Source organism: Nerophis ophidion, linkage group LG08 (assembly GCF_033978795.1).
Source record: "Nerophis ophidion isolate RoL-2023_Sa linkage group LG08, RoL_Noph_v1.0, whole genome shotgun sequence".
Classification (NCBI taxonomy): Eukaryota; Metazoa; Chordata; class Actinopteri; order Syngnathiformes; family Syngnathidae; genus Nerophis; species Nerophis ophidion.
The window spans coordinates 54,894,008-54,906,770 of NC_084618.1; the positions used below are offsets into that span (position 1 = coordinate 54,894,008).

The 12,763-nt window shown below is 39.8% G+C and overlaps 1 protein-coding gene across 2 annotated transcripts in view; it reads left to right on the forward strand.

The window, feature by feature from the left end:
- The window catches only part of chadlb (chondroadherin-like b), a 29,101-nt gene that overhangs the window by 6,886 nt on the left and 9,452 nt on the right, over positions 1-12,763 (forward strand). For both annotated transcript variants that reach the window (XM_061908978.1, XM_061908977.1), the window contains exons 3-10: positions 2,886-3,080; positions 6,774-6,929; positions 6,992-7,137; positions 7,214-7,495; positions 7,575-7,794; positions 9,392-9,665; positions 11,565-11,977; positions 12,049-12,209. In XM_061908978.1, the coding sequence (XP_061764962.1) occupies positions 2,886-3,080; positions 6,774-6,929; positions 6,992-7,137; positions 7,214-7,495; positions 7,575-7,794; positions 9,392-9,665; positions 11,565-11,977; positions 12,049-12,209 (1,847 nt within the window). The remainder of the gene's footprint in view (positions 1-2,885; positions 3,081-6,773; positions 6,930-6,991; positions 7,138-7,213; positions 7,496-7,574; positions 7,795-9,391; positions 9,666-11,564; positions 11,978-12,048; positions 12,210-12,763) is intronic.

The following is a 12,763-nucleotide window of genomic DNA, read 5'->3' on the forward strand; positions in this document are numbered from 1 at the left end:
ATAGGGGGGTTAGTTCATGTTTCCAAGGCTCTAATTATGTAAAAAGCCATGTTTAGAAGGTCATACATTGCATGTATTCTGACACATGATTTCTTCTCGGAAGTGAAAACCAGTGGTGGTCAACCAAGCCAACATGGCTGTTACAGCAAGCAGCATGCGAACTTTCGATGAGCGCAAAAGAGGCTTAAGTCTACCTGCAAAAAGCATATATGAGTTAAAAAATATAACTATGCAATATATACACTTTATCAAAAAAAGATTTAGTTGCTTAAGGGCCATTACTATGATATCAAGGATTATACGTCGGTTGAGTTCCCAAACATATCGAACTATTGTGTGCTCCAGACATGATTGTACACCACAAAACAGATGAAAACTTGGAAAAGTGTGGAGGTCTACAACTTTTTTGTGTGTGGCTGGGTCAAGGAAATATGTATCAACACTCTCCCGGGTAATTTGCATCATTTTTGCTCGTGTAAAGTAGCATTTTAATGATATAACTTTGCATCTACTGATGTTTATTGCTCTTGCACGCGCTGTTTACGAATAGCGCGTTTTTCCCTGTTTTTATCAAAATATAACTATAGATGTCAACATTGTGTATGTGCTGAAAGCTTCATTTATGATTGCTGCCTTTTGTAAAAACTTAACTCTTTTAAGTTTTGCTCACATTTGCCTACCTTTATTTCAACTCGCCGAGTTGGGGCTTTTCGAAACATTCTTAGCAAACATCCATCCATCCATTTTCTACCGGTTGTCCCTCTCAAAGTCGCAGGGGGTGCTGGAGCCTATCTCAGCTGCATCGTGTTTAAGAAATACAAATAATGTCAAGATAATACTTAAATGGGAAATAATGAACGTTAAAAGTATATCAAACAAACCTTTAATGAAGTGATCACGATCACTACAAAGTCATGCATTCTTTGACTCTGTTCCCGTGGACTGGAAGGTGTACTGCTTTTCTTGTCATTGTTTAGTAAAAATTTGCACTCTTCCACCCTTTTTTATTACCTCTCGGGGAACTCTTTTTCATTCTTTACAAGTCGTACAGCCAAAAACAACACAAGCATAGGGCATTTTTTCTTTGAGAAAGGCAAAACAACATTTAGAGTACCCATTGAGAACAGAGCTAGCTTGGCCACCACGCATATTTAATGGGCGTGCATCAGTTTTTTTTATGCTCAGGGTGTTCGATTTAAAAATAAGAATTCCTACTTTGCGGAAATTCACTTATCTGGAACCAATTAACAGCAATAAACGAGGGATGACTGTAATCAGATTTTACCCTTTTTTTTCAAACTGTTTGAAAAAGACATGATTAATTCAGTTATTTGGTGATGAAATAAATGAATTCCAAATACAGTATTTTCCAGACTATCGAGTGCACCAGCATATAAGCAGGACCCACAAAATTTTAGAAGAACATTTTTTTACATATATTAGCCGTATTGGACCATTATCTGCAGATATATACATGGTCAAATGAGTTACTTACACAAAAAGATTTTGTAAATGTTTATTTACAGACCTTCATTATTTCCAAACGTTGCATGTCACATGGCAGTAAAACCGCTGATCAAACCAAACAGAAGTCATCGTCATGGACCCACTAGCTGCAGAAGCTAGCTCTTTAATCAGTTTAACAGACTCAATAACTGGGACATTTGTTTAATTTACTGAATAAATTGTGAAACTGAAACAATAAAATAAACATTGCCATTACACAGACAACGTGTTAGCATATTGGCTAATGCTAACGAGGCTAGCTTCATTACTTTAAGATAGCACGTACAAATATGCATTAAAACACTCCTACAAGCATCACACATGGGACGGTTTAGTAAATATGAATAGTTTTAGTTATATTGTAAAACTTACAAACGTTTCTTATAGTGATGAATAAAGAAATCATACGAGTAAAAATGCTATGGACAACTAGAAGATGAAATGGCACATGTACTTCCTTTGGAAAGCACTAAACAAAGAAATACAGTAGACGTTCACCCTGCAGAACCTGCAGTGAGCAAAGTCGTACAAAAGATGGCGGCATTGCACAAACAATAACAAACCTCTTCAAAGTCTCTGTGTTTAATGAAAATTATTTGCATGATGGCAGTTAGCCAAGAAAAATCCATAAATTAGCTGCACTTTTTTCTTAGCCGTAGGTTTCAAAGCGTAGGAAAAAAGTAGCGGCTTATTGTCCAGATTTTATGATTCATAATCTGTCACTATAATTAACATGCAAATGAAAACACATCAATTTGCTAATGACGCATTACTTCCACAAGTGGTAGGAATGGGTATTACAAGTGAGCTCCTAGCAACCCCTTACTGCCCAACAGGTTGTAAAAATCACTGCTTAAAGAATAGCCACGTATCATTTCTAAAGTATTATCCCTTGAGAATATATACAGTATGTTTTACAAATGGTTTCTGAAATGTGAGGGTTGCACAGTACAGTAAATCCCAACAATTACACAACCATAAGAATCCCTAAAAATGCCCATTATTGATCCTCTTATCCCTATAAAATTGCTTTCACAATCATCAAACTAGATTTGCATTCAGTTTGCTGCATTGAGAAATAACTACAGCTATTCAGTACACAGTATTTGGACTTACAAAACACCAGGTTTTGTCAAAGCTGCTTCCTGCCTAAAAATGTTGCCTGAATTGACATGTGAGACACCACCTTCTGCTGGATTTATATCTACATCACTTATTTTCCCATGCAGATATCGCTATCAAAGCCCTTTCTATATACGTTACCATTTCAAATACTTTAAGCGTGGGACTACTGTACTCGCTTTAGTGAGATACTACATCCACAAATTTTTACTAGTAAGTTCTCTTATTGTAGCTCAACTTGTTTTTTCCCTCTGCAGATCACAGTCAAATTAGATCTTCGGGGGAACGACATCCAGGAACTCCCCACTGGAGCTTTCAGACACACACCTTACCTGACTCACCTGTCGCTGCAGCGCTGTAACATCCGCAGGGTGAAAGAAGGCGCCTTTCGAGGTCTCGGCCGCCTGGTTTTTCTCAACCTTGCAAACAACGACGTTGACATTCTCTACCAGGTAGTCTCACACTAATCACCTGTCAGACTGACATAGAATGACGGACTCAATCAGCAGTATTAGACTAAAATACAGAACTGTCCAAGATAGGATAGCACTTTTTTGTCATTGCACTTAAAAAGTACAACAAAATTACATTTTCAGAACAGACCCGTTTTAAGACCAGACATACATTGTACAGGGTAACAGAACAGGAACGCTGATGGGTCGCCAGTATGGCGGCGCCCTGTAAAGGTTGGGAAAAGGTGGACGCGGGGGGAGGAGGAGGAGTACAAAAAAAAAAGTAAATACAAGACTAGGCTCTATGGGGCTATGGGGCTCAGTCTGGGGCCAGGAAAAAAACTGAAGAAACATATACACATATTACAACACAGAAACCACAGGACTTGCAACAGGAGAAGAGGGTTGACCCTTCTGGCGCTACTCGAGCCATTCGTCATACATAAAGGAGTTAAGTGGCGGCAAAGCGAAGGGGTCGGGGTATGTGTGCATATCTGTGTGCGGCAATCCATGGTGTGTATGTGTTATGTTTATAGGCCTGGAGTCACTCCGCAAGCACATCGAATAGAGTTCAACTCTCCAGGTGTTGTTACAGGAGGGAGGAATTCAGAGCCGCTGTCACTGTGCTTTCCTCACTGTAATGTTTACGGCCTCGCCTATGCCTTTTGAGGGATTCGAATTACAGAGCCTGGAAGGGACAATCGGTAGAAAATGGATAGACGGATGGAATATTTATTTACTACAGATAAAGTATTTTTGATATCTATTCACAGCAGCAAGCTTTAGTGATGGGCAGAACAGTTAAATGCTCTTCCACTTGATAGCAGGGGTTCTGAATACTCAACTTGTGTACCCACTTGTTGCCATTTTTACAACATGATTTTTGTCATGTAAAATATGAGCCTTAACTCAGTAACAAGTAAACAACGTGGTGGCCTAGGAGTTTAAAGAAGTACAGTAGTACGTCAGTTTATTTGGGTCTGTGACACAGCATATACCTCTAAAATCTCCTATTGTGAAACAGCCTCGCCCATTGAAATGAATTGAACTGATTTAATCGGTGTCTAGACCCCCCAAAACATCACAATTTTAACATGTAAAAAATAAAAACAAACGTTAAGAGGAGAAATATTGTATAATAAAACATTGATTTTAATAATATTGATTTTTATTGACAGAAGTCCTCCGTTTGGATATTACAAATTTAACATTCTTAACTGGTGTTAGACTGATTCTGCTTCAGTAGAGTGCAAACTATCAATACTACTACTGCTTCGCCAAGTCGACGCAAGCTTGCTCATGTTTTTGATAATTTCTTTAACTATTATAAAAAAAATACAACATACAGTGGCAATAAATACGGCAATAATAAATATAGCTAAATATGTTGTGTAGCAAAATCCACTCTATTATCTACTGCTTGCTAGTGTTACAATATCTGAGGGAAATATCTACAACAGTCACTAACCGTGTTACAATTGTTGAATTTGCACAGGGCTAAAATTATGCTCAAAGCAAACTAAAACCTACTACCCAAAAATTTTCTAAAATTCTTCCCAACAAAAGAAGAGAAATATAACCTTAGAGAAAAATATAATTCAACACATTTCTATGAACGTACAAAATTTAAGACCTTTAGCTTATCAGTATGTGGAATTAAATTATGGAATTAAGTAAAGAAGTCAAACAATGTACTGATATGATCAAGTTAAAGAAACTGTTCAAACGCAAAGTACAAGGTAGAAGAATCCTGATAAATATTTGTAACTATTGAAAAATGAGATCATCTTATTCATCTTAATATGAGAATTACAATTTATTCACCTATTTATTGAGAACTTTACCTTTATTATTTATGATTTAAATGAGGTTACAAATTGAGAACAGCAATAAAAAGGGTAGCATTAAATACGCTCTGCTTCTTTTTTGGACACGTAAAGAGAAACTGGAAATATGTGATGTACCATATTGTAATTGAATACATGTTTAAAATACATTTAAAGCATAAACCATAAGTCAGTGAATATAATCCTCTTTTTCTCAACACTTTCTTTTATTTTGAGGTTTGGAAAAACAAAGTTATGTTGATCCCTAGCTATAAGCTAATACAAGCAAGTAACTTAACTACATTTTCCAGTAGCTTAGCTACTTTTTTAACGGGTAGCTCTACCTGTAGTTTAGCTACTTTTAGACCCATGTAGCTGGGTAGCTTACATCAAAGCTAAAAGCTACAAAAAGAAAAAATGGACTGTGAATCCAAGTGGAAAATAAAAATTTGTAGAAAATTGAATGACCTGGATGAATGAGAACATCCACACATACAGAGAAAATCTATGATTATTGGTTGTTGTTTGTATGATGAGTCACAATTGGCTAAGGTTAGGACAAAACATTACGGACTGGCCAATTAGAGGCAAGATAAGGCGAGTCATTAAAACCAGGAAGCAAAATCATAACAGTCACGTAGTCATGTCACATGACGACGAGGGAGTCAGAGAGAGAGGGACGCTTTAAGCTGACTACTCCAAAAAGAAAACAATACTTGAACATTAGATTAGATCTTTCTTTTAGTGATGAAGACGACGTACAGGAAACCCACAATAATGCGTGTTCTTAGCCATATTTAAACAAATGTCTGTGTTTAGAGAAAACTATGCCCAAAACTTTAATTTTTAGTTTTTTACTCCATAAACCAAAATCATAACTGCTGTCTTCATCTAAGACGTCCGACACAAGTTTAGGAACACACATCAAGGTGACTTGAGTTCATGAAAAGTTTTACTGCACCTAACCATTATCAACTGTTCCCAAACAACACACAAGTAATTGTTTTTTTGTCAAGATATTGATAGATTCTGTTTAGTAGAGAAAATAAATAACATTATAAGGGTAGGAAAAATAAAAGGTAAACTAAATAAATACATACAGTGGGTGCAGGGACCCCTAGAGGTTGTTGTAGGGTGTCCCCAGCTAAATGACGGATACTTCATAGTAATGGGCCCTTATTGGGTCCCATTATACACTCTCAGTTACATTAACATTGATATTATACATGTGGGCCCATAAAGAGAAAGACTGTTAAATGTAGCTTTTGATATAGTAAAGAAAAATGCAGTTAAAAAAAAAATGTAGCTTTGATTTAGCAAGCTACTATTGCTGTGTAGCTTGCTACAATTTTCCGGGGATAGCTTGCCCTGTAGTTTAGCGACATTTAATCGAGTTTAACTTGTAGCTTAGATTAATAAATTTTCCAAGTCGCTTGACCATCACTGGACATTTGCGACACCATGCTCATAAATAGTAGCTGAAATCAGCTCGTACCCTGAAAAACTCGGAATCTGGGTCTCTAATTTCATAGTATCACTTTACTGTAACAATGCAAAAATTTTAGTTCAAACCCATTCTTTTCATCTTGTTTCTCAGGATTCTTTATCAAACAGACAGATTTGTTACGCAACGTCACACAACGTTTGGCCGTTTATAATCAAGATGTCATAGGAAAAAATTGGCGTTAATTCCAGCTGAAAACCAAATCATACGTAGCGTGTACAAAAACGATTGTACGACTGTACTGACTTGTTGAGGAGATAACTGTTTTCTGAGTTTTAGAAACCCTGCTCAGTTTTTAAAAAAAATAGTTTAAACACGTGTTTTTGTACTGTAATGAATCTTTCTTCGTGTGGGGGAATCCAGGAGTCCTTTGATGGTCTGTCTTCGCTGAAGCAGCTCATGATTGACCGGAACCGCGTGGAGGAGATCCAGCCCGGAGCTTTCTCTCAGCTCGGCTTCCTCAACCTGCTCTCGCTTTCACACAACCAGCTGGTCTACATTCCCAACATGGCCTTCCAGGTAAGCACACAGTCGAGCACATCCTGCTTGGCTGTCACGTAATATCTCTCCTCTCCTGGCAGGGTTTGCAGAACATCAAGTGGCTTCGTCTAAGTCACAACTCTCTAAACTATCTGGACACGGAGGCCTTTGCGGGTCTTTTCACACTCAACCGTCTCAGTCTGGACCACAACGAACTGCAGTTTTTCCCCACGGAGACAATGACCAGGTTGGTGAACAGTAAGGTTCAAATCCAGTGCTCCAACCTGAATCAAACGCTTGGATTATGCCCTCTTTTGACCCAGATTACCTCAAGTGACCCGTGTGGATCTGGGTTACAACCCCATGACTTACCTGGGTGAGGAGTCAGTGTCGATGATCAAGCTAACCCACCTTTTCCTGGACCACATGTCCCTGCAGGACCTGGCCAACACAGCTGTATCCAAGTCCCCCAGCCTGACCCACTTGGACCTCAGCCACAACCAGCTACGTGTCATCCAACCCTTCACCGAGGGCACTCCTAACCTGGCACGGATCCACCTGGCTAGGAACCCTGTCTACTGCAACTGCTACATGAGGCCGCTCAGGTTCCTGCCTACCTCCATCAATGGTTTTCCTCCGTTCTGCATATCACTGCACTGACCTTTCTTTGCACTTTTTCTGTAGGGAATGGGCTATCAGCCGGAAGGTAAAGTTGATTGGAACATGTGCAGGACCCTCACATCTCTCTGGGGAGAACCTGGAGGCTGTCTACCCACAGGAGCTGCGCTGTCAGAGCCAGGAGGCCATGCTGAAGGTGGAGTTTGAGGAGGCAAATAGACGGGCGCCACCGCCGACAGAAGAGCCGGAGAGAAAGGTCAAGTGTCCTGCTAACTGCGTCTGTGACGTGAGTAATGTGTTTTTTAAACATAATGACATAAATATGTAATATCCCGACCAAACTCTGTCGGTACCACTGGGTACTGATTCACGGAAAATCAAACGGTGGCCTATTTCGATAACTGTCGTCTGGTCGGCACTTTGCTCAAGTACTTGGTCAGGAAACAAGGAGTCAAGCACTCAGCACTACTGCCATCTAGGTAATGTTACACTTTTCAATCCCAACAAAGCAAGAAGAAGGTACTCAAAAGTACATTAAGGCTCCACTTTTCAAAATGCACTAGCTCAATGCTAATTGACTTTGGATTTGCCATAGACAATCTACTGATTAGCATTAGCCAATTTAAGTGGCGTTTTAAACACCTCCAAATTTTTTTTAATCAAATGTACAACTAAGATGCACATTAAAATCAAACAGATGGTGTGTGATAAATATAATACTTACAGTACAAACACTTTCTAGGACTCAACAAAAGACAAGACTGGCACATTACACTTATTAGCAAAGACTACTTACTGACTAAAGCAACACGCAGTATCTTATACACTACTGCAATCTAACGTCTTGGAATTGCAACTGCATGCAAAGTCTACTATATAATACAGTATAGTGCATGCAAATGAGATACAGATGTGTTAAAAAGCAAGTTAACAACTGGACAGCAAAGTTCATTGCTAAATTTTACATTTTTAAAATTTGAATTTTTTTTTTCCTCCAAATATTAAACCTTTATTAATTCATTTGAAAACACACAAAAGTACAGAAATTTGGTACTGTTAAGATCAAGTATCGATTTAATATACAGTACCAGGAATTGGTACCGTATCGATTCGGAAGTGAAAAGTACTTCACTTCGATACCCCTGGTGATACTATTATATTGATACCAAACAAGTAAACACAGGACCAATATTGCCAACATGGATATGAACACGGCTTCACAGTGGAAGAGGGGTTAGTGCATCTGCCTCACAATACGAAAGTCCTGAGTAGTTAGGGTTCAATCGCCGGCGCGGGATATTTCTGTGTGGAGTTTGAATGCGTGGGTTCCCTCCGGGTACTCCGGCTTCCTCCCACTTCCAAAGACATGCACCTGGGGATAGGTTGATTGGCAACACTAAATTGGCCTTAGTGTGTGAATGTGAGTGTGAATGTTGTCTGTCTATCTGTGTTGGCCCTGCGATGAGGTGGCGACTTGTCCAGGGTGTACACCGCGTTCCGCCCGATTGTAGCTGAGCGCCACCCCAAAGGGAATAAGCGGTAGAAAAATGGATGGATGGATATGAACACTTTTTACTGTGACACCTTTCAAAAATTTTGAATTACCTTTCTTTTAACTTTACATTTGTACAAGGTAATTAAATCAAAGGTCAATTTTTTTAACCACTTGGTGTCAATGATATTTATATTTGGCTGGATCTGCCCGTGTCAACTGTCCACAGTCACAATTTTATTTCTCCCACTCTCAACATGGGTGAAAAATGGTGCGTGTTAGTGTGTTATGATGGAGTCAAAGACAGTTTAATAAGAGTTGACAATATTGTGGGGAAAAAAACTAAATACTTTTTCGCTACATTTACAATTTGACTTTTGCATTTCTTCAGGCCGAAAACCATCACTCGTCCTGCGAGAACCGCGCCCACACCAAAGTTCCCCGCGGTTTCTCTGCCAACACGCGGCTCCTTGACCTGCGTGGCAACAACTTCCACTACATCCCTAGCAACAGCTTCCCTGGCGTGTCCCAGGTGGTGTCCCTGCACCTGCAGCGCTGCAAGGTGGTGGACGTAGAGGATGGCGCTTTCAGCGGCATGAAGGGCCTCATCTACTTGTACCTCTCTGAGAATAACATCTCATCCCTAAGACCTGAAGCCTTTAAAGGTAAAACACGTTTTATGGCTTGACTTTGGGGTTGTAAACGATATACAATATCAGCTTTTACCACTTTTGTGATAATGTATGTTGATGACACATTCTAGTTCTGGTCCAGCAAATTTGACGGCGACAGGCACACAAAGGCGTCCTTAATGCAATGGAGCATTCTTGCTAACGGCAATGTCCCTCCACAGTGTGAAGCCGCTTCTAAATCACTAATCCCTGCTTCCAATGCAGCGAATAAACGTTTCCTAGAAGGACCAGAGGACAGGAATAATAGCGAAACATGCTACACTACACACCAATAAGAGAATAACAAAGATGCATAGCTAACTGCTAAGGTAGAGCTCTTGGATGTAAACAGAGGTGGGCGGATCTATATAAATATCGATTGTAAGGATACCAAGAATAGTATCAGTATTTTGTTGATACAACAGTGATTAGATTTATAATTTTTATTACAACTAACTCGTGTTTTGTCCTATTTGTTATTGGTTACATACAGAGGAAATAAGAGCCAGTAGTTTCTGCTCTTTTTTAGTTATTTTGCAATATTGACTTTATTGTACATTTTTTATGTGATAAAATAATTGATACTTGGTATTAGATGAATACCGAAATTTGTAGTATCGCCTAAAACTAATGTAAAGTATCCAAACAACAGCAGAACAAGTGCTTATTACATTTTAACCAGTGGCGGGCCATGCGCTTCTCACCTAGGCCTTCAGTGAGGTCCTACTTAGTCCGATTTCACCTCTCAAAATACCGTAATTGATGTCACCACATGGACACGGCTGGAGATACTATACAGAAACACACTTGCACACTACTGGGCATGGAATTCCCTCAACAGTGTACAAAAGGGTCTATTTTTGGCGCATTTAACATTTAATAAACCCGCTTCAGCAGTTAAAAGATATCTTACTTGGTACTGTCAAAATTATAAGAATTGTATAAAACAAATAAAACATGAAAAAAATAAAGAAATAAAATATTTGAACTCAGAATTTTAGCACCCATTCGACACCATATAAGCCAGTGGCACCGTCGTTGTCGTTTGATTCGTGTGAAAGTGGCGGGCAAACCATTTCATTGGCCGTGTTGTGCCAAAATGCCATTGCCTGCCAAAAAGCACGCACCGCTATACCTAAACCTGCATTGCTTAGCGTTGTCCCTCCATAGCGGATTACTAGGTGTAAGACAAACACTTTATCTTTGTGGTTATTGTACTGGTGAGTTTTCTGTGGCTTTTTATTGCTTTCTATGGCTCGTATGGCACCGGTGTGATTGGATACTCACTTGGGACTCCCAAGTGAGTATCCAATCACAGGACGCGTAAATGTTAGGGCTAGCTAGAAGGCCTTATTGACAACAACTCGTGATCTTATTGGCTATTGCAATTGTCTATCAACTGTATGTGCCCGTTCGCTTACAGTGCACACACGCCCGCATTGTTGATTCTGAAGGCACATTTCGTGCAGCATGGCAACATAAGCTAGCTAAATACTGATTGGATACAAACTCTAACCTAAAAAGAACAACATTGGTAAGAGCATAATGTGACATGGAGAGAATAATACTTTTAGATTTTTAGGGAAAGTAAATTAAAAATTACTTTTATCTGTAATTATGATCATTATTTCTGGTTATGTTAGGCCAGCAGAGAAGGCCTTGCTGGCCCTGACGGCACACCACTGATTTTAACAGAAGTGTAGATAGAACATGTTACAGCAGAAAGTAACCAGATATTAACAGTGCATTAGCAAGTAGATTAATAATAAATTTGAGAAAAGAATACAATCCGAAATGATGCAATATGCTGCAATATATATCGTGATATAGATTTTAACCATATTGCCCTTCCCTACTTTTTTTTGACTTCATATCATTGGTTGGAATTTGCAGGCCTCCTTCAGCTGACTTACCTGCACTTGGAGAAGAATAGCTTCAGTATCTTCCCTAAAGGGGCCTTCAAACTGCTCCCGGGGCTTCTCACGCTCCATTTGGAGAATAACTCCATCGCCAAGCTAGAGGCAAACATCCTGAGCGGCGCGGAGGGCCTCAGGTCTCTCTATCTTAACGGAAACGCCATCAACCACGTGTCTCCTAAGGCTCTGGAGCAGGCCAGCCATCTGGACACGCTCCACCTGGCAGGGAACAAGCTGAAAGAGGTGCCTACTGAAGCCCTGAGCAACGCCAGGAACCTGAAGGACCTGAGGCTGTCAAGAAACGCCATTCGATGGGTGGGACCAAACGCTTTCCAGCCTTTAGCGAGCTCGCTGAGGGAACTTTATTTGGATAATATGGGCCTGGAGAAGGTGAGTGGAGGTACTTTAACGTGGAACTTAAACCTCCTGGTGGTTTCATGGTGTCGTCCCTCACTATCAAGATGTCACAGAGCTCCCTGGCAGGCTTGGCTTTGAGGGGTCTCTTCCTGGAGGGCAACCAGCTGGAGCAGGTACCTGACCTCCACCCGATCACCTCTTTGGAAGTCATCAACCTGGCCGACAATCCTCTGATGTGTGACTGCCCTCTGCTGCCACTGCGTCTGTACGTCTTTACTTCTCACACACACACATGCAAACTACTAAACCAAAAAAAAAGTGAAGTTAGCATGTGAATCGTAAACAAAAACAGAATACATTGATTTGCAAATCCTTTTCAACTTATATTCAATTAAATAGACGGCAGAGACAAGATTCTTAACGTTAGAACTGGAAAACGTTGTTATTTTTTGCAAATATTAGCTCATTTGGAATTTGATGCCTGCAATATGTTTCAAAAAAGTTTGCACGAGTGGCAAAAAAGACTGATAGAGTTGAGGAATGCTCATCAAACACTTATTTGGAACATCCCAAAGGTAAACAGGCTAATTGGGAACAGGTGGATGCCATGATTGGGTATAAAGGCAGCTTCCATGAAATGCTCAAACCTTTACAAACAAGGATGGGGCGAGGGTCACCACTTTGTGAACAAATGTGTGGGCAAATTGTCGAACAGTTTAAGAACAACATTCCTCAAAAAGATATTGCAAGGAATTTAGGGATCTCACCATCTACGGTCCTTAATATTATCAAAAGGTTCAGAGAATTCGGAGAAATCGC